Source organism: Triticum aestivum, chromosome 2D (genome assembly GCF_018294505.1).
Source record: "Triticum aestivum cultivar Chinese Spring chromosome 2D, IWGSC CS RefSeq v2.1, whole genome shotgun sequence".
Classification (NCBI taxonomy): Eukaryota; Viridiplantae; Streptophyta; class Magnoliopsida; order Poales; family Poaceae; genus Triticum; species Triticum aestivum.
Window position 1 is genome coordinate 12,479,794 of NC_057799.1, and position 21,032 is coordinate 12,500,825.

Here is a 21,032-nt window from a genome sequence, read left to right on the forward strand (position 1 = left end):
GCATCTCGGCCTGTTTGTTCTCCTACTCCTCAGACCTAGTGCATATCCTCATGCCGTCCGGCGCAAGGAACTTCGCGTACTCACGACACTCAGGGAAGTTCAGTGTCGCCGCTTTCCTCAAAGAACTCTACCGCCATGGCATCATAGGCGCGCGCCGCTAACTCCGGGGTGTCCCCATGGCCAAGCTCGTGGACGGCATTGTTCTTTCTAATGGTGGCATAGTACTTATTTCCCTTCGGTCGCACACCACAAACTTTGGAGCCATCTATGACGGTGCATATATAACTAACAAGTTAGTATAAAATGGCATATTAACGAGTACCTGCAAAACCTACAATCTACAATGTAATAAAATGTACACTAAAACTACACTAATATCATAGTCTACAACTACACTAAATTCTATCACTACAAGTACACTACATAGAACTGCAACAAAATTACACTAGCTAAAATCATATACTATAATTAATCTTACACTAAAATTTTACATTACTCTTACACACAAAATTCAACATTATTCTTACACTGAAAATTCTACATTATTAATTCTTACACAAATTCTACATTATTCTTACACTAAAAATTCGACACTACAACTACACAAAATTCTTACACTACGAATTCTACAGTACTACTATTACACTAAGAATTCTAGACTACGACTACAAAAAAATCTACACTGCGAATTTTACACTACTAATATTACAATAAGAATTATACACTAAACTATACATAAAAATATACACTACGAATTCTACACTACTACTGTTACACTAAGAATTCTAAACTATTAGGACTATTACACTACGTATTCTACACTACACTATGTAGCTAGAACTCACCGACGGCGGCTGGAGACGGCGAGGGGGCATTGTGGGATGGAGACGACGGGGGCGGCGGGGCCAAGATGGAGGCGATGATGACAGCGACGGGGGCGCGGTCGGCGAGGTGGAGGCGGAGGCGACATCGAACGGGACGGCGGCGGTTCACGCGAAGATGACGGGGGCGTCGGGGTGGAGACGGAGGCGATGGCGACGGGGCAGCGCGGTGGAGGCGGAGGCGATGGCGACGTGGGCGGAGGCGATGGCGACGTGGGCGGCGGCGGTGGAGGCGGCGAGTTGGGGAGGGTGGGATAGAATAATGAGAAGTGTGTGTGGGGGGGGGGGGGGATTAATTTTAATCCGAGGGCGGCGGGGTAATTGTTGGTGACGCCATTGCTATTATTTTCAAATTTTTATTATTTTTCCTTTTTACTTTTATGCGTTACACCCATTATTTCTTTATTCATATACATGTTTTGTTTACTATTTTATTGTTTTATTTTCCTACTATATATTATATTGTTAATTTTATATTTTATTTCATTAATTATTTTGTGTAAATATGTAAACATACAAGACCAATAATTAGAACACAACATGGATCTCATTAATCTGGCCTAGATACATAATAGTTGAAGGATGAAAATAATAACATATATATATATATATACATACATATATATATATATATATATATACATATATATATATGTATATATGTATATATACATATATATATATATTTATATATATATATATATATATTTCTAATCATACTATTTTCAATACTAAAATGGTGATAGTAGTATCCAGCTTCAAACTTGCTTTTAGAGTCAATATATCTTGCTTGTTTTTTTCCCACCAAGTTGGGTGATAGGGCAAAGGAACCTCATAAAACATGCCTTCATCACTAATTTTTACATGAATTAACTACCGGTGATCTTCCCAAGAACATTCTCTTCCTTTTAAAGGATTTGATGAGTGTATTGTATACCTGTATAGTAGTATTAACTGCCAAAGGGCAGTCCTTATCCCTACACACCCTCAAAGTTCTTCAGTAACCTGAGAGCACCTACACCCGGACGCCCCAAACCCTCCTCAAACATCCGGGTGGCCCGCCCGGTCATTGACCGGTCATGATTTTTCGACCCAGACGGACGTCTCAAACGGGCCTCAAAGCTCCCGGGCTGACCGGCACCCCTCATATCCAGCCCAAATATGGGGGCACCCGGGCGCGCCTAGATACGCCCGCCACGTCGGATCCGGCCCACGCTGGCCCACCACACCTCACACATATTCGTCCTCATCCGCTCGCCAGACCAAACCCTAGCCACTTCACGCCACTCCCCTCCGCCACCTGAACTCACCTCCGGCGGTTTCCGGACTTCTCCGCCATGGCAGGCAGCAGATCAGACTCCGACCAGTCTGGATCCGTCGACTGGGGTGTCGTCCCGTGTGGGTTGGAGGACACAATGGCAGTCTGCATTGCACTTCGCCACTCCCGGGAGGATAGTGCCCGGCCGATGGATGGATCTGTCCGCCGCGACTCCATGGATTCGGCTCACCGGGCGCTCGGGTCCTCCGGGGCTGGGATCCTCGCGGTCCCAGCAGCCGGAATCCCTCTCCTTCCCCATCACCGGTTAGGCGGACTATGAGTCCCACCAGGACCGGGCGGCCCGCCATGGGAAGGAGAGGATAAGGGCCGCCGAGGCCCGTATCGCGGCGAAAATGGCGGTGGCGGAGGCGGCTGATGCGGCGGCGCGGGCGGCGCGGGCGGCCACAGAAGAGGAAGTCATCCACGCCCGCATTGTGAAGAAACGACAGTGAAGGAACACGCTTGCCCTCGCCCGAGAGCAGAATCGGGCGGTCCGTGCCATAGCCGGACTGCCACCAAAGGTATTCACAAAAAAAGGACTGCCACCAAAGGAGGAGAAGGTGTACAGTGACAGAGAGGACAGCTCCAGCGACAAGCAGATCCTGCTCAATCCATACTGCGTATTCGACCGGTACTTCCGTGAGAAGGACGGCAGGGGCGCCGAGAAGGGCAAGGGCAGCCGTGGATGAACTCCACCATAGAAAAACATGCTAAATTTTGGTAGTACGATGGCATCTTTAGTGTAGTGTGATGGAGTAGCCGGATGATGCGTGTGCATCGACGTACTTGCATGAATTTGTATCGATTTGAGGTATGATAATAGAGATGTTCGGATGTGGATTACATTATTTGAGGGGTGCCGGGTCAGTGCCCGCGGACGCGTCCGAGCGCGTCAGCGGGTGTTTGAGGGCCGGATTTGCCAAGTCCGGTTGTAATGCTCTGACAGTATCAGGAGGAGACTTCATCAAGGCCAAATCAATGGCCAGCCTCAAAACACGTGAAATGTCTACCATCATCTCTTGGTATTGCTAAAAGATTTATGTAAACCTGCTGAATTTTCTTATAGAGATATGTAGCCGAATTGTCTTATATAGATAGCTAGCTTGTTGTAAACAGTGTCCAGTGACATGACAAAACTTGTTGTAAACAGTGTCCAGTGACATGACAAAAGGGGAAACAGTAGGTTAATGTGAACACTAACAGACAGACTTCGAGTATACTTAACCCATGTTCTCAAATTCAGCAATTACCAGCTACTACTGATTGGCCTAAAATAAGTGCACTGAAATTTCTATTGTTTTTAACTTGTTTCATACAATTTCTGGTTTATCTAATAATCTGTGTGCTGTGACGAACTAAATCGACATTGGCCTGTAACAGATGTTAAAGTTGTGCATAAAAAAAGTTCCAGCTGCCAACACAAGGTCAGGTAGAGGCCTGGTAAGCTGAAACCAAATAAGAGTGAATACGGTGAATAAGCCTAATTGAGATTAATTAACCGTGGATCTGCTCATCAAAATTTCAAAAGAAAAATAGCAGAGTATATAATGGAGATCAGCTAGCAGATTAAGGCATTAAGCAAATAGCGGCGCCCAGAATAAAAGAGGAAAACGTAATATCAAAGACGGTGAGGACGATAGAAAGATCCTTGTGAGAATTTTTTGTACCCGTGTGGCTTGTATGTTGATGATAGAACACGCAGAGGAGGATAGTCGTAGACTCGTGGCCTTGTGGAGCAGGTGGAGACGTGGAGTCGTTGCTCATGGCTGGACTAGATGGAGAGGCGGAGCATATCGTCTCCTTGGTCTACCGCAGTCAATGGATGCGCCGGCCGATGAGGGCACGAGGCTGCCAGCCACCCGCCGCGTCGCACGGACACGAGGGCCGCCCTCAACATACCGCACACAGCCGAGAGGCTGCGCGACACTACCGTCCGCTCGCCTCCGCGCTGCGGCTGGCCACAGAAGCCACCCGCACCACAACACTCGGCGAAGCCACCCAAACCATCGGCACCTCGCCGCCGAGATCTGCCGCCGCTTCCACTTCCCTTCGAGTTGGACCGGGTACCAGGACCTAAACCCACGACTAAAAATAATAAATATCCGTGCACATACTAAACCAGAAGATTTAAGTCGCGCCCGAACCGTTGTTTTACATTTTTCGAAACCCTCTGATATTTTAGGTAATTCATCCGTGGATCATCTTTAAGTCAAACAAATGCTTTTTTAAATCAGCCATATCTTTTAAAGTGTAAATCCGATTTGAACATGTTATATATGAAATTTAATTAGAAAAATATGTAGAATATGAATATGAGATTTATTTTACCTTTTAAGTATTTTTAAATATTATTTTGGAAGATATTTAAGTAAAACAAATGATTTTCTAAATTATCCATATTTTTTAAACCGTATCTTCGATTTTAACATATTATATATGAAATTTTATTAGAAAAATGTGTGGAATCTAAAATGATGTTAATTTTACCTGTTAAATATTTTTAAGATATTGTTTTGGAAGCAAACTTATAATTTATAGCGCAAGATCTGTTGTTCTTTCGTACCGGCGGTGATCCGGATTGCAAATAAACACCCCACTATAACCATATATAGGGAAAACAAAACATCGATAACTACACATGCATACCTCTGAAAAATGTCGCAGGGAAAACAATAGATTTCTCATCGCGAGAGTGAGAGAAAGCGAGAGAGAGAGAGAGAGAGAGAGAGAGGGAGAGGGAGGAGAGAGGGAGAGGGAGGAGAGAGGGAGAGAGAGACGTCTTAGGATTAACCATATTCAAACACGTTTTTTTTTATTTTGTGTGAACACCGAGGCCATCACCGGCACAAATATGATGCCTCACAAAAATAAAAGAGATGGACCTATTGTGGTCTTGAGTGATGGTTGTTGGGTTAAGAGCGTGTGTTATGTTTTCTCTCCCGTTGCAACGCACAGGCTCTTTTGCTCTCTCTCTCTCTCTCTCTCTCTCTCTCTCTCTCTCTTTCTCTCTCTCTCTCTCTCACAAAAATATATATATATATATATAATTTAAATATATGTCTATTTAATTAGTTTTACATAATGTTTACCTGTAAAAAACTGCAGCTACCTATTGTAAAAAGTGTTCACTTGTAAATGAAAATAAATGTATATTGTAAAAAATATTCACGTGTAAATTAAAATAAATGTTCACGTGTGAGAAAACTGAAAGTGTTTTAGAATAAAATATCTTCATTATCTATGACAAATTATATTTGTGTATTTTAAAACTTTCATAGTAATTTTTCAAAAATGTTATCTGTGTATTTAAAAAGTATCCTTCATATATATAAAAAAATTGTCATCCCATTTTGACAAAATATTTATGCTGTGTTTAAACGTGTTCCATCGTGTATTTGAAATATATTCATGTAACAAAAAAATGTTCTTCAAAAAATGTTTATGCAATTATTAAAAGGTGTTTATATTTTCTACAAATGAATCGTAATCTGGGAATATTATTTTTACATTTAAAATCGTTTATTTCTTAAAATGAAAAGAAATAAACAACAAACCTTCGTCTTCTAGCCTGCATGGCCGGCTTCTCTTTAGCCATCATGAGCCGCCAATGTATGCCAAAGGAAGACAATGATGATTTGTTGAAGAATTTGCATGTAATTTCTTATGCTTATAATGAAGTTCTTGTAAGGGTTCATTTCATTTAATGTATGTTCTTTGACCTTTCTACACTAGTGCAGAAAACGGTAGTGATGGCGTGCCAAAATAGACTTGGTGGTGTGTCATCCCCATGCCAACAATATGGCACCATTGATAAAAAATAGTGATGGCATTTGGGCTCTCACGCCACCAGTAACAAGATATACTGATGGTGGTGTGCCATGTGTTAAAATGCCACCAATCTCATCTTCATTGAGCTTGATTCTTTGGGCGAAGCCAGTATCATCAAGTGGGTCGGTCTCGCCATCATCGACAAAGAGAACAGACATCCTAGGCCATTGTCCTCTTCAGGGGAAACAAATCATTTCATCCCAAGTGAGACCATTGTGGGTGATGAAACGGTCCCATCATTCTCTTCCCATGCGGGGCATTGCTAGTCCTTTCTTTAACTCAACATTGTACGGGTCCCCAATACGCTCGAAGAGCACACTCTCATGTAAGTTCATTGAACCGTAACCGTATGTTGCATGGGACAATTAGTGCAACAATGAGAAAAACACACACACACACACACACACACACAGAGAGAGAGAGAGAGAGAGAAGAAAGTACGGAAACAAATAGCTCGTTACCACTGAACTGAGAAACCCTCTACAAGATAAACACTCAACAATGAGCCACTTGCAAACTTGGCCTGTCATATCCTGTTACAAAGAAACTACAATGGCTAAATATTGATCAAGACAAATATAGTACACATTCATATTTAGAAATTCATACAACATAAACACATAATATAATTTCATACCACATGAATATGGATTCTTCTTTCCATAATTTGTAAAAATGTATATAATCTATACTCTCAAATTGATTTCCAGATATAAATACAATGATTTTTTCTCTCAAAAGGAGAGGCCTAGAAGATACCCACATACACACATTCATAATCGCATTTGAGAACTAAATTACTAGAAATTGCGGGCACGAAGCACTTGACATGCATACTACTATATATGATACATTCTGGGACTAAATTTACGAAATTACCAATCGACACTGAGCATATCAATCTACGGATTACTCATCCAAAAAATTATCATTCCTACAACATTCATGTAACTTAGCATATAATTACAGGATTCCACACTAAGCATATCATCTTAGACTATATATCAATCAATATATCCATTATAACCCCCGCCAAAAAAATGTATCCATTATAACAACACAACAAATTGGACGCAACCAGCGACGAGGGAGGCCTGCTGGATAAAATGGCGCGAAGAGCGAGGGGAAAAAGAGGCAGTGATTGAACCTTTCCTGGTATTGGGGCGGAGAGCTCCGATGGTGGCGAGGAGGGGGCAACCTTATTTTCCAGATCCATCGGCTGGTCTCGAGAGGAAGAGGGGGTGACTAGACTTAGACAGAGTATGTGCTAGCTTTCTAGCTAAGTAAAACAAAAACCAGATAGTGGTGTGTGACTCGCATCCCTCACCACAAATATTTGGGTCCGAAACACATTGACGAAAAATAAACCAGTAGTGTGTCCATTTAGCCCATGCCACAGCTAGGTACGTAACCAGTGGTGTGTCGAGTCTTTGGCATGGCACCAATAATGTTCGCGACTAGGTAGGCTGTTGGGCCCACACACATGGTTGTGGCGTAATTGTCTACTCACACGTCACCACTAACACCATTGTGGCGGCGTAGGAAATACGCCCATGCCACCAGTAGTTTAAAAAAAAATGGCGATGGTGTGGATTGAAAGTGACGTGCCATCAATTAAGGTGTGCGTAAACATTTGTGCACTAGTGCTACAAAAGGGAAAGAAAGGGAATAAACAGGGAACTTACTCTGGCTAGATCGATCTATTGCCACACGCACATAACATGCATGTTATTTGCATTGTATTTTCCCATTGTAGGTTACAGTGGCGTGTACATGTACTCCCTCTGTTTCTAAATATAAGTCTTTTTAGACATTTCAAATGGACTAGAACATACGGATGTACGTAGACATATTTTAGAGTATAGTTCACTCATTTTGCTTCGTATGTAGTCACTTATTGGAATTTCTAAAAAGACATATATTTAGGAACGAAGGGAGTATATTTATAGCAGCAAACTTCTGTACAACTTACACATGTACCATGTCGTTTGGAACCTTGTTACCTTTCTATCTATATATTCATGTGCAGTCCTTGAAGGTTCGAAAAAAGATTTACAGACATGTAACATGCCGGAACCCAGCACAAATCGTGCTTAATAATTCTAACATGGACAAAAGAGGGTTCTTCCTCATGTCAAAAAAAGAAAGAAAGAGGGTTCTTCCTAAATGACATCCTGAAATATGACCTTTGCGATGTGGCTATCAACTGTTTCATGTGAGCAATGAGCCGAGTAATAGAAGCTTTTCACCACGTTGAGAAATGTCTGTCTGGTCTCTCTACTGATGCCATGGCAACCCTGATGAACACGCCCAGATAGTTCTTGCATCTCCAAATCCACTTGCCGGTGTAAGTCCTCTGTGTTCTCCATACTTGCCTCATTCTGTTTTTCCCCATTGAACATTTTTTGGTTATAGTTTGATAAATCATATACAACTCAAACGGAGGTACTACATGGATATATGAATGCAATGCTTGTACATACGCACCTGAGAAAGACCTATTGTGGCAAGCTTGTGGCAGATGGAAGAGGTGAGCTGCTCGAGCTGAGAATAATCCCAAAGGTTCGGTTTCTGCTCGGCTGAAACAATCCTTCCTGAGCAGATCTCGATGGTGCGGACGAACAACAATGCTGTATCTCCATCAACGGAGCCATGGCTCTCCTTTGCAGTCCATGCCATAAGCCACTGCTTCCACTGTAGTTACCAAAGAAAATAGAGGTTCGGCCATTTCATATCTGGTAAAAGTTCAATATCATCTCAAGTGTGGTGGTTTGTTGAATTTTACCGCTTCACGAAGGCCGCCGGAAACATCATCAAACGAAACAAGGTCGATAAGCTCTTCAAGATTCTCTGTTGAATAGCATGGACCCCTGCAATGAATTGCACAAACATTTTGCATCGATCATCACTAAAACCAGATTCCGGAGAGGGGAAACTATGAGGCTGCATACATACCCAATGTGTCGGAAGTGAGTTGTAACCGCCTCAGCAAGCACCGCCATGCGAGCCCATGCTAGACGTTCTGCTGCTCGGCCGGGTTCGAAGATATTTGCTGAAGCTAAGAAGTAAGCCTTCAGCGCGCTCTTTGGAGTCGCACCATACCTCTGCAGATGGTTCCTGAAATACCACCTGTGCATATACTCCCAAGTCTCATGTAAGAATCTATTGGTCAATTTGTTAGCTAGTTGATTGAATTTGAGGATAGAGACGTAGCAAAAATGTCCATGACTTACTTTCTGAGGCCATTCCATTCAATTCGGGAGAGTCTTTGATATTCTCTGAAATCAGCCTTAGCCATTTTAAGGTACAGGTCGTTGCTCACAAGATTCATTCTGAAATGATAATTGTCAGAAACAAAGGTGTGACAAATATTTGGCTACCATAAATTCTATAGAAGCTACATTTATAGTGTCACATGTTAGTTGAATACTACATAGGATGGTTGTTACCTATAGAGCCTCATTCCACATTTTGTACATGAGAAGTTCCTGAATTTAAACTGCTTTCATGGATATTTTTTCTATGCACTCAATGTATGTCACTTTGCTGGATACATGGATCAAGTTTAGGATTAAAATACTGTTGCATCTCAAATTATCCCAAAAGGTCAACATTTTCCTTTGGTTCCTATAATGAAGAGTTATTCTAACTAAGGATAATTTGGTTATCTAATTTTTTTTACCTGTAAAGGACCTTGGCAATCCAAACATCGTTGTTGCCACCGTACTGATCCAGATACATCCTTGTTTCAATTCGCGGCAAACTTGCTTTCCATGGGAAGTTTAGCGTGTACCCGACCTGATTTTGCATGTAGATTTGCTCAATACTCTGTTCTCAACCATGGAACCTAAGTGGTAGCGGGATTGAGGCATACATAATTAACTTGAATGTGTTGGCACATACCTCGCCCGGCAGGTCCTTGGTGATGATCCACTTGTCGTACAGCTTGTTGGAGGATTGTCTCTCTTGAAGGAATTCACGGCAATAGCGGCCGGCCCTAGCCAGGACGTCGTCGTCACCAGGAAACATGAACTGAGATGCACGGTAAGTGTTGTGCATTGGGGTAACAGAAGCGTGGTTGGTCTCCATTGGGAAGCAGACGAACTTGCCATCCTTCTCAAAGTGCTTAAACACAGCTGCATTGTAGATGCACATTAGTAAAACTCGATCCAGCATGGCATAGTACCCATGCATGCCAAAGCGCTTCTCAAATTTCGAATCTAGCTTCTATCATAAATTTGACTAACAAAATATTAGTTACATGGAGTGACGTCGTAGCCATGCTGACGGAGGAGACGGAAACCCATGGCTGTGTCATCAATATCCGGGATTGGGCAGTGCATGTTGTGAGCCAGTCCCTTTTGAGTCCAGCGCCTGTTCAAAGTGTAGATATACGCCTCGTCTTAAACTAGTACCCTATTAGCAGTCTTAAAGGAAAACACTACTACTCTATAGTAGCATTCCATTTTAAAAACAGAATAAATATTAAGATTTGTTAGGACATCGTGTATTTCCAGTTAGATGGAAGTTGTTTATGTTACCTGTAAATAAACTCTAAGCACTGCTGAATTTCACTTGTGAAGTGCCTTGATATCCCCAGACGCATCAGCCGATCGACCACCCATAATTGCTCAAAAGTGTCCATTGAGTGGCTACATGGCACTAGTAAAAAAAAAGGGAATTTATGTGAATGGCAATGTTAGTATTGACCAATGCTGTTTTGGTAAAACTCTGTCTCAGTATTGACCAATTGAAGAGGCCTTTCCTACCTAAGTTTGCATTCGATCGTGCTGGTTGTACAAGAAGTAATAGTAGTGATTTTAATTACCTCCCCCCTCGAACTTTTGGATGAGCCTATCCAGGAACGCATGGCATTCCTTGTCACCGGTGTGACTGAGGGCAGCAGCTGTGGCAGCAGGTGAGGAATGGAAGGAGCCATCCGGACACCGCAATCTGAGTAGCGTTTCCCAGTCCAATGGTAAATCTACCATTCCCTCGACGCTGAAGAGTAGGGTCGTTGGTATGGCGTGCAGCACATCCAGAGGTATCCTACAATTTCAGAGTGAGATTAATTATCACTTAATTAATATACATAGACTACCCAACTCAATGTATAAAACAAGGTTTATCACACGCATGTAGCTAAGTATGCATACTTAGAGAGCTTCAGATTCCTCTTGGCATATATCTCTTCCAAAACAGGGTCATCATAAGGGATGTCCAAGTCCAGGTCCTTGGCCTTCTCTAGGAGTGCTGGGAAGTTAATCTCAAAGCCGCATGGCATCCAGTCCTGTTCCTCTTCTACCAACCTGCTCATATTTTCTTTGATAAATAACACACCTACAACAAAAAGGTCCAATCTATATTAGATATATGATCCTTCCTTGGAAATAAACAAGGTCAATCGATGATAAAAAAACAAAGAATCCAGCCATTAATCTTTTTACCCCTGTCACACAAGTTGTCGCTGTCAATGTTCCAAGACTTCACTGCCACGACACATGCCAGGGTGCTGATCATCCGATCTTGGACCATGAAGAAAGCCGGATCACCCCACGAACCATCTGGTAGTTGATTTTGAACAATCCAGTCGATGCATGAGGGAAATTGCGGTCCATCGCCTCCGTCAAGGTTCTTGACAAGGGCGACCAACGCTGTGTCGTAGGCTGAAACACTCATTGACGTCTCATCATCACCCAATGACGCCAGGGCCGTTCTTATGGCATCGATCATCTGTCGCATCTCGCTCGGTTCATCCTTTAGGAACATCGACATTTCTTTTGATCAGCGTTTAATATAGTAGTATATGTTTGTCAGCTTCTGCTCATGCAGTAGGCAACTATTCTGCTCAAAATAAGTTAATTCAAATGTAGATGTGCTCACCGTGCGTTGTCTGTACTCATCAGCTTTCCATTCACCCACATCTACCTCCGGATAGGATGGGGATTTGCTAATTAGCACCAACCCTAAATATCATACATGACAAATGGAAAATAACAAAGTCATATGAAGTTTATACCGATTTAAAATTGTCAACTCAAGCACATATCAGTATTAGATGCACATGCAGTATGCAATTTTCTCCGGCCAGCCTAAAGGTCTAGATCAACATCACTCCATACCTTATGTGGAGAGTAGACAAGAATCATAGAAGGAACTCTATTTATATGAAGAAGTAACAAAAGTTTCCATCAAAACAGTTCTTGATGCGAACGTGAGCGTGCTCAAGTTCTTTCTCAACCATGCATGGATTCAGGTCAGGAGATTGATAGAACATGATTACCACATGGTCGACGCTGAGAGTGCAGGTGCAGGGAAAGTCGCCGCCATGGCTCGGCCGTCGGCTGGTCGAGCACTGGAACATGCCGGAGTGCAGCAGTGAATGTCAGCATCCTCGGCCTTCTCTGTGTCTCTTTGTTTCTCCCTCTTGTGTTAACCCTTGTGGATGCTTTATTTTTGATGGGATGTTGGCTCGGTGATGAGCTACTACTTGCCGCCACCATCGAGTATATAAAGGAAAAGGTGACGAATAGTAGTGAGTCGGACGGGTGAGATTTCCTTCATACGAGTACTTCGGAAGCTGCACCACGACGGAAGCTACGTTAGCTTGGAAGTATACATATATTTTTTTAGTTGGAGTAGTTAGTAAAAAAAATTCGGAAGCTCTATAGAAGTATAGATCCTGTATGACATTGACCAGGAATATGTGACAAGCGTATGACGATATTTACGAAGATGACCATATCAACACAGAGGATTGTTAAATTGCGGAACCATAAAAACGTGTCATGTTTTTTTTTGCGAGGTCCAAAAACGTGTCATTAAAGTCCAGCAACGTGTAAGAAGATCACGCGACTAGTCTAAGTCAACATCCATGCCTCTCTCCGAAGTTTTCAAAATACTTTTTTTATAGAAGTTGGTCATCGGAGCAGTCTATCTCTGAACATTCAGCCGTTGGAAAGTGAGGTCAGTGGTTGGTAGCTAGCGACAAAATTTTGCAGTAGCGCAGTTTCTTCCTGTTTGAGGGACTAGTAGAGTGGCCCAAGCACATAGCGAGCAAAAAATTAATTATTTTAAATTTTATCTACATAAATCAACAAGGCTAACGTGATTGTATTTATGGTATCGCCAATATTTGGCATTATATTAACTTGCAATCTACTTCAAATGTTGTTTGACATTTAAATAACTGGTATTTCAACTAATATTGAATATATTATTTGATCCATAAATCTGTGACGAATGTAGTTTAGTTTCGATCGAAACTGGCTAGCTAATCTTTTTGAGTAGTGTACTCACTCTATATACTATGTATGTTAAAATCTTCATTAATTAGACTTTTTTTAATCTTCTTTGTCTTCCTCCCATGTTGACGACATGGTTGTGGCCAAATTTGAACTGTCACTACTATCTGGCATTTCAGACTAACTCGTGTTAGGATTCACACTACAGAAACTCCATGTTGCGGTAAAATATACGTTCGTGCATTTTGATTTGAGCAAAATAAAATTGGAATTTACATATCTTACTAAATTATTAATAAAATATATAATTTATCTAAACCCATGTATACGCATCAAACTCCTAATTCAGTTGATCATGTAGTATAAATTGACACTTCAAATCAGTGTCATATGTGATTTCAGTTTTCACTTAATAATCGACTTAAGATCATTTTTCAAAATTGAAAATATTAAACAACGAGCTATGTCAAATAGCAGCAGCCTCAAAATAAGGTAAATCGGCACTATAGCATCGCTTAGTAGCGTTATATCCCGCTAAAGCTACTAGATTAACACGCAAAATGATTGCCGTCTGGCAAGCGCCGTCTCCGACCGACTCACCGTCAAGTCGCTTTATTAGGGCAAGCACTCGGCAAAGTCTTTGTCAAGCGCCAGATGAGAGATAATCGGCAAAACCGCTTTGCCTGAAGAGTGTACGCTGAACCCCCCCTTGCCAAGTGCTACACTTGGCAAAGAATTTGCCGAGTTCTTATCGCCATTTGCCAGGTAATCCGGGTACTTAGCAAAAAGAGGTATTTCAGTAGTGATTGTACAACGATGTCGTTTAGTAGGACCCTACTTAAAAATTGCAATAGTGCCACTATAGGCAAAAATGACCAGTGTAGAACGGGTGCATGTAGGCCGTTTTAAAAATACCATTTTCCAAGTGCAAGAGGAATTGGAAAAAAAATTGTACATACAGAAATACATATATAAGATGTTCAAGAAAATTTTCATAAAAATATACTTTCATACGAGGCGTACAAAAAAAAGACAAATACATACATGAAAATGCGCCAATACTATTTTGTTGTTGGGCTGGGAGATTTTTTTTGTGTAGCATATATTTTTGAATGAATATTTACAGATCCGTCAGTGATTAAAGTTGCTAGTACATTGCACGAATTGCATGGTTTTAAGGGGTCGGGTAGGAGGAAGATGGCTGCGGAGGCAGCAAAATGAGGGATGACCGGTCACGGTTCGCGGATGCACTCGGACTCAGTCAACAGGCGCCTCCGCGACAGTGACCGGACATAACACAAAAAATCGATGCTACAATCACAAACACCATTTCCAAATCACCAAATCCGTATTATTACATGCAACGTAAAACCTACTCTAAGCGGAGCTTGTCCGGCTTTGCCGTGCCCATGTCCGGCGGCCGGCTGCACCCCTCAGAGTGTTGGTCGGGTCGCTGGCGAAGTAGAGTAGAACATGGGACACGGACTGACTCACGGAACTCACGGCGATGCCGTCTCCCATGATGCCCTAGTCTTCCTCGTCGGAGTCCGGAACATTCACAGTGCCGGTGGACGTGAGCTCGATGATGAATCCAACTTGGGAGGAGCCGGCGATGTCCACCACGACGCGGTTGCGACGCCCAGGCTAGCCGTGTACCACACAGGGCGTTGGAGAATGCGACTCTGCCTTGCCAACGTCCACCGCCGCGAGGGCTGCCGCTACCTCCCGCGCCCACTGCCTCGGACGACAGACACGCCGCACCATATTTGCGTCGGCCGATGACCATGCGTTCATCTCCGCCTCGGCATGCTAACAAAGCGACTGTGCATCCGCCAGCTTGTTCGGCCGCCAGGCGGACCGCAGCGCCTCCGGTGAGGAAGTAGTGACGCGATGGATTCCCGACAGAAGGAGTCCAAGCGCTGCCGTCAGACGGCCTCCTTTTGGGAGCGGCGGAGCACAAGGCGGAGAGTCATTCCCTCCTCCGGGCCGCGACGGGTGAGCTTGGGGTCAAGGGATCTAGAGGTGTAGGACTCGGATCCACTGCGTGTCATGCCTTAGAAGGTATGAGATCACCGGACAGGAGCTTGTGGGCGGACGGAGTGGACTGGAGGCGAAGGAGTGGAGTGGAATGCAGCTAGGATTTTGGCCGGAGTGAGGATATGGTCCATTTTATGTGGGCTCGGGTGGGCTAACATTGACCCGGTCCGACGTGTCGGGCGCATCCAGGTGTCCACATAACCGCCCTAGATTTGGGCTGAATATGGGGAATATCGGTCAATCCGAGCGTTTGGGCTATTTACGGGCTCAAACGAGTGAACAAACACAATTAAACGTGTCTATAGACATCTTATTCAGGAAAAAGTTAGAACATCATATACTTGTGAACCGGTGGAGTATTTGGCTACTAGTTGTCTGGTCTTACTAAATTTTTTATATTTGAGATTATGTTGGGGCAACTGCTATTTGTTGGTCCTTGTGGTTCTGTAAAAATGACGTATTTCTTTATCCAATGAAACTAATTTTATATTGGTTTTTATCTATCCCATCCCCACTTGCTCCATCTGTGGAACCCACTATAGCTAGCATCCAGCGTGTCGGGAGAGCTGTCAAGGTTAGGCCGAGGATTAACCTCACTTTCAAAAAAGGAAACACAATACGAGGATGGCGGGGTAGAGGGGGCGGCGACCCAACCTCCACCGGAGCCGCGGCCCGCGACGGGTGAGCTTGGGGTCAAGGGATCTAGAGGTGTAGGACTCGGATCCACTGCGTGTCATGCCTTAGAAGGTATGAGATCACCGGACAGGAGCTTGTGGGCGGACGGAGTGGACTGGAGGCGAAGGAGTGGAGTGGAATGCAGCTAGGATTTTGGCCGGAGTGAGGATATGGTCCATTTTATGTGGGCTCGGGTGGGCTAACATTGACCCGGTCCGACGTGGCGGGCGCATCCAGGTCTCCACATAACTGCCCTAGATTTGGGCTGAATATGGGGAATATCGGTCAATCCGAGCGTTTGGGCTATTTACGGGCTCAAACGAGTGAACAAACACAATTAAACGTGTCTATACACATCTTATTCAGGAAAAAGTTAGAACATCATATACTTGTGAACCGGTGGAGTATTTGGCTACTAGTTGTCTGGTCTTACTAATTTTTTTATATTTGAGATTATGTTGGGGCAACTGCTATTTGTTGGTCCTTGTGGTTCTGTAAAAATGATGTATTTCTTTATCCAATGAAACTAATTTTATATTGGTTTTTATCTATCCCATCCCCACTTGCTCCATCTGTGGAACCCACTATAGCTAGCATCCAGCGTGTCGGGAGAGCTGTCAAGGTTAGGCCGAGGATTAACCTCACTTTCAAAAAAGGAAACACAATACGAGGATGGCGGGGGAGAGGGGGCGGCGACCCAACCTCCACCGGAGCCGCGGCCCGCGACGGGTGAGCTTGGGGTCAAGGGATCTAGAGGTGTAGGACTCGGATCCACTGCGTGTCATGCCTTAGAAGGTATGAGATCACCGGACAGGAGCTTGTGGGCGGACGGAGTGGACTGGAGGCGAAGGAGTGGAGTGGAATGCAGCTAGGATTTTGGCCGGAGTGAGGATATGGTCCATTTTATGTGGGCTCGGGTGGGCTAACATTGACCCGGTCCGACGTGGCGGGCGCATCCAGGTGTCCACATAACTGCCCTAGATTTGGGCTGAATATGGGGAATATCGGTCAATCCGAGCGTTTGGGCTATTTACGGGCTCAAACGAGTGAACAAACACAATTAAACGTGTCTATACACATCTTATTCAGGAAAAAGTTAGAACATCATATACTTGTGAACCGGTGGAGTATTTGGCTACTAGTTGTCTGGTCTTACTAAATTTTTTATATTTGAGATTATGTTGGGGCAACTGCTATTTGTTGGTCCTTGTGGTTCTGTAAAAATGACGTATTTCTTTATCCAATGAAACTAATTTTATATTGGTTTTTATCTATCCCATCCCCACTTGCTCCATCTGTGGAACCCACTATAGCTAGCATCCAGCGTGTCGGGAGGGCTGTCAAGGTTAGGCCGAGGATTAACCTCACTTTCAAAAAAGGAAACACAATACGAGGATGGCGGGGGAGAGGGGGCGGCGACCCAACCTTCACCGGAGCCGCGGCCCGCGACATCTCCGGTTACGGCCACGGTGCCGCAGGCGAGGTCGGCGCATGTGGATCTCGCCGGACCTGCTTCGCAGTCACCGCATGGAGATTCAGGCGGATCTCCCTCCTCGTGAGATCGGGACGCGGGGTTTCTGCATCGGCGCGATGGCAGATCCATTTCGCCGACGTTCGGAATGGGGAGGAATGGTTCGAGGGATCTCTACACTCCGACTCTCCATCGCGTTGGACGGTGATGATGGATCAGGAGGACGACATCCTCTCCGGACGATATCTTGACGAAGACTAGCGAATTTTCGAAGGTTTGCATTTCACGATTGATGTTTATGAGGTTATTGTTGATCGGTTGTCGCAGGTCCCAATGAAAAAGGAGGAGCATCTTGAAGTGGTCGATCTATCGTCTGAGATGGAAGAGGAGAAGTCGAAGCCGAGGGTTGGGGGCAAATTCTGGGTACTCGCCGAGGAGGATGACGAGGATGCAGAGGAGCTGGACATGAACGGGCACTACTAGGGAAAACCTTATACACAGAAACTTACCAGTAACGCCGGACAAAAAGAAGCGCTACTACAATTTACCACTAGCGCATGTTATCCAAATGCGCTGCAGCTAAGATCATAGCAGTAGCGCGTCTAACTGTAGAGGCGCTACTACTACAATTCCCCTTACTATTCTCGCCAGGCTACCTATAGTAGTAGCGTGCCTAAGAAAACCGCGCTGCTGCTAAGATTGTTGTAGCAGCGTGTTTGAAGCGCTACTGCTAAGGAAAGGAAAATAAAATGAAAAACATATAGAAAAGTAAATGAAAATGAAAGAAATAAAAAAAAGGGGAAGGAAAAAAATGTGAATGAAAATAAATGAAAAAGAAAAATAAAGGAGAAATGCGTAGCAGCAGCGGGCTTTATGGACATGCGCTATAGCTAATGTAGCAGTAGCGCTTTCTGTGGAACGCGCTTATGCTACTTTCCACTTAACCAACCGTTCTTCTTTCCCACGCTCACTTCCCCCAAATCCAACACGCGTGCGTCTGCTGTCGCCGCCGTCATCGCCCGGCCACCGCGCCCTCTCCCATCACCCTCCGCACGCCGGGGACGCCGCCCCCGACCCCGACCTCGACGCCGCCCCCGACCCCGACCTCGACGCCGCCCCCGACCCCGACCTCGACGTCCCCATACATCGCCGCCCTCCGCCGTGCGCCCGCCTCCCCGACCCCGTCCCCGACCTCGACGCCGCGTGCCCCTCTCCCTAACTCTGCTGGCGCCCGAGGTGAGCACGCCCTCCTCCTCCTCCTCCTCCCCTACCTCTGCCTAGCTAGGGTTCTTAGGGTTAAATTTCAAAGTTCATCTAATTAGTTAGGGTTCATCAAATTAGATGCTAATTATGGCAGTAGTTGTTAAATAGAATTAGTTTTAGAGTTCACCAAATTAGATAGGGTTAAATTTTAGAGTTCATCAAATTAGTTAGGGTTAAATTTTAGAGTTCATCAAATTAGTTAGGGTTCATTAAATTTTAGAGTTCATCAAATTAGTTAGGGTTAAATTTTAGACTTCATCTAACTAGTTTTTTTTAGTGTTTTTTAGTAAGTGTTTAATAGAATTAGTAAGAAAATTAATATAACTAGTTGAACTAGTTTATTTTTAGTAAAAACTAGTTTATTTTTATTTATAGTAAGTGCTTAATTGAACTAGTTGAGTTAATACAACTATTTTATTTTTAGTATGAAAATTAATAGAACTAGTTTAGGGTTTTAGTTAAAGCAATTATTCCCGCATCGACGTCGATGATGCCTATCCCGCATCCTCGTCGTCGAGTCAGCGGAGGACACCTGCGTCACCAGATGGGCCATGTCCGGGACTGGGCTCCGCCGGGGTGGTACTGGGAGGCGCTACCTACCGGGGGCGCAGGTTGGTGAGGAGTCAGCTCGTCGTTGACCCGAACCTTCTTTGGTGGCGGTCGCGTGGGCCAGTGACGGTCGAGAGGCTCGAGGACCCCATGGAGGTGGTGCGTCACCGTGTCAGTGAGGAGGACGCGCACGTCCTTCGCTACTTGTTTGCGTTGGAGCACAGGTTCTCCAATACCTGGCAGGTTCTCCAGGGATCTCACTAGAGTTATGATCCTGTGATGGTTCCTTCTCTGTGGGTGTCCACCACCCTCGCCGATACCCATCGTGCGCTAGGGTTTTAGTTGTATTAGTGATGTTATATGTATTAGTGATAATATTCGACGATGTACGGACGCATGAGATGATTTACTTTTGCTTATTGAATGCATGCTAATTTGAATACTTATTTATTTTACGATTTGGTTTTGCTTATTGAATGCTCATGTCAATATGAGTCCTATAAGATATTTTGAAATGTATATCTTGTGTTGCTCAAATAGGATATGTGCTTGCCCAAGTGGCCGGTCATGTTTGCAGGTTACACCTCCGAGTGGCCTATATTTTGCCGGAGTGTTGATTAATTTCCGCTCCGGCAAATTTCAGGCGCTCGATATGTCCTTTTTTAGCAAAGGTCATGCGGATTTTTTTCGTGAATTTAGGCATGACTTGTGCCAGAATATGTAGGAAATATCGAGTGCCCCGGATTTGTGTGTTGAGTATCCTGGTAGTTGCCTTTCATCGATTTTCAATTAATGTTTCAATTATGAACATAGGGAATGTCTGACGACGAAAAGGATTTCAGTATTTGTGAATACTGCGAAAACGAGCGCGACCTGTGCGACAGAATCTTCCTAGATGATAATAGGCGCTTCAGCATCAAGCTGGACGAGAACTTCGAAGTGGATACAGTAAGTCACAACGACAAGTCTTTTTTCGTAATTAAGCATGACATCTGCTTCATTTGCTTCAACTTATAATTTAATTTTTTTACTATTTACTAGCGTATCCCTTGCCATGCAAGAGTTTTTGTCTTGGATAAGATAGGTTTCAGTCCTATGAAAACTACGAGGTAAAGAGAGTTTACTTGAAGACCGAGCATGGTTAAACTTTCCACGCAAAATTATACAACACGGGCAAAACTTGGCAAGCACTATGCAAGGCTTATGCATTTGAGCGTGATATGGTTATCACCTTTGATATTCGTCACGAAGATGATATTGAAGGTAATATCGACATCTGGGTCGATGTGCAGACGCCTCCAGTTATACCATTATGTGAGTTTCTCAACCATATTTATGTCTTCGATATTGTTTATTCAAAAATAGTTGACAACTAATTTCTATTGACAGCTTATTTCCATTCAAGCAAACATGTCCGGCGCTTGGTAGACATGACCGTCCACTGTCCCGGGGCTGAACTAAACTGCGAGGAGATAGGTCATTATGTTTCATGGCTTGAGGATCTTCATACTGTCAAGACAAATTATTTTACTCGACCTAAAAATCTTAGTACTCAAAACGTGCGACCAATAGTGTTCGTACTGAACTATGGTAACATCTATTGAGGAAAGATGGTAAGATTTTTACTATTTGTCCTCAATGCATCTTTTGCATACATTATTTTTTAGGCTAAACTTCATTGCTAAGTATGTTACTATACGATGTTCTTCAACAGGGACTCCCGATGAATGTTGTGCCTCATTGGATCGAGACTAAAGGTCCCATGA

The 21,032-nt window shown here is 43.8% G+C and overlaps 1 protein-coding gene across 1 annotated transcript; it reads right to left on the reverse strand.

Moving 5' to 3' along the window:
• Nucleotides 1-7,948: 7,948 nt before the first annotated feature.
• LOC123048255 (syn-copalyl diphosphate synthase, chloroplastic) lies at nucleotides 7,949-12,501 on the reverse strand. The gene is made up of 14 exons (XM_044471391.1): nucleotides 12,311-12,501; nucleotides 11,911-11,993; nucleotides 11,475-11,784; nucleotides 11,184-11,367; nucleotides 10,856-11,076; nucleotides 10,569-10,689; nucleotides 10,289-10,401; nucleotides 9,931-10,163; nucleotides 9,710-9,825; nucleotides 9,261-9,359; nucleotides 8,983-9,156; nucleotides 8,813-8,897; nucleotides 8,515-8,721; nucleotides 7,949-8,408 (listed from the first exon to the last, which is right to left on the reverse strand). The coding sequence occupies exons 1-14, from the start codon at nucleotides 12,417-12,419 to the stop codon at nucleotides 8,190-8,192; spliced, it is 2,274 nt and encodes a 757-aa protein (XP_044327326.1). The 5' UTR covers nucleotides 12,420-12,501; the 3' UTR covers nucleotides 7,949-8,189.
• Between the last annotated feature and the right edge of the window lie 8,531 nt (nucleotides 12,502-21,032).

Coding starts and splice junctions, on each gene's coding strand:
- LOC123048255 (XM_044471391.1), bottom strand. CDS start 12,419: ATGCTGACATTCACTGCTGCACTCCGGCATGTTCCAGTGCTCGACCAG. Junction 9,826..9,930: donor CCAAGGACCTGCCGGGCGAG/GTATGTGCCAAC, acceptor ATGCAAAATCAG/GTCGGGTACACGCTAAACTT. Junction 8,409..8,514: donor CCACAATAGGTCTTTCTCAG/GTGCGTATGTAC, acceptor GGGGAAAAACAG/AATGAGGCAAGTATGGAGAA.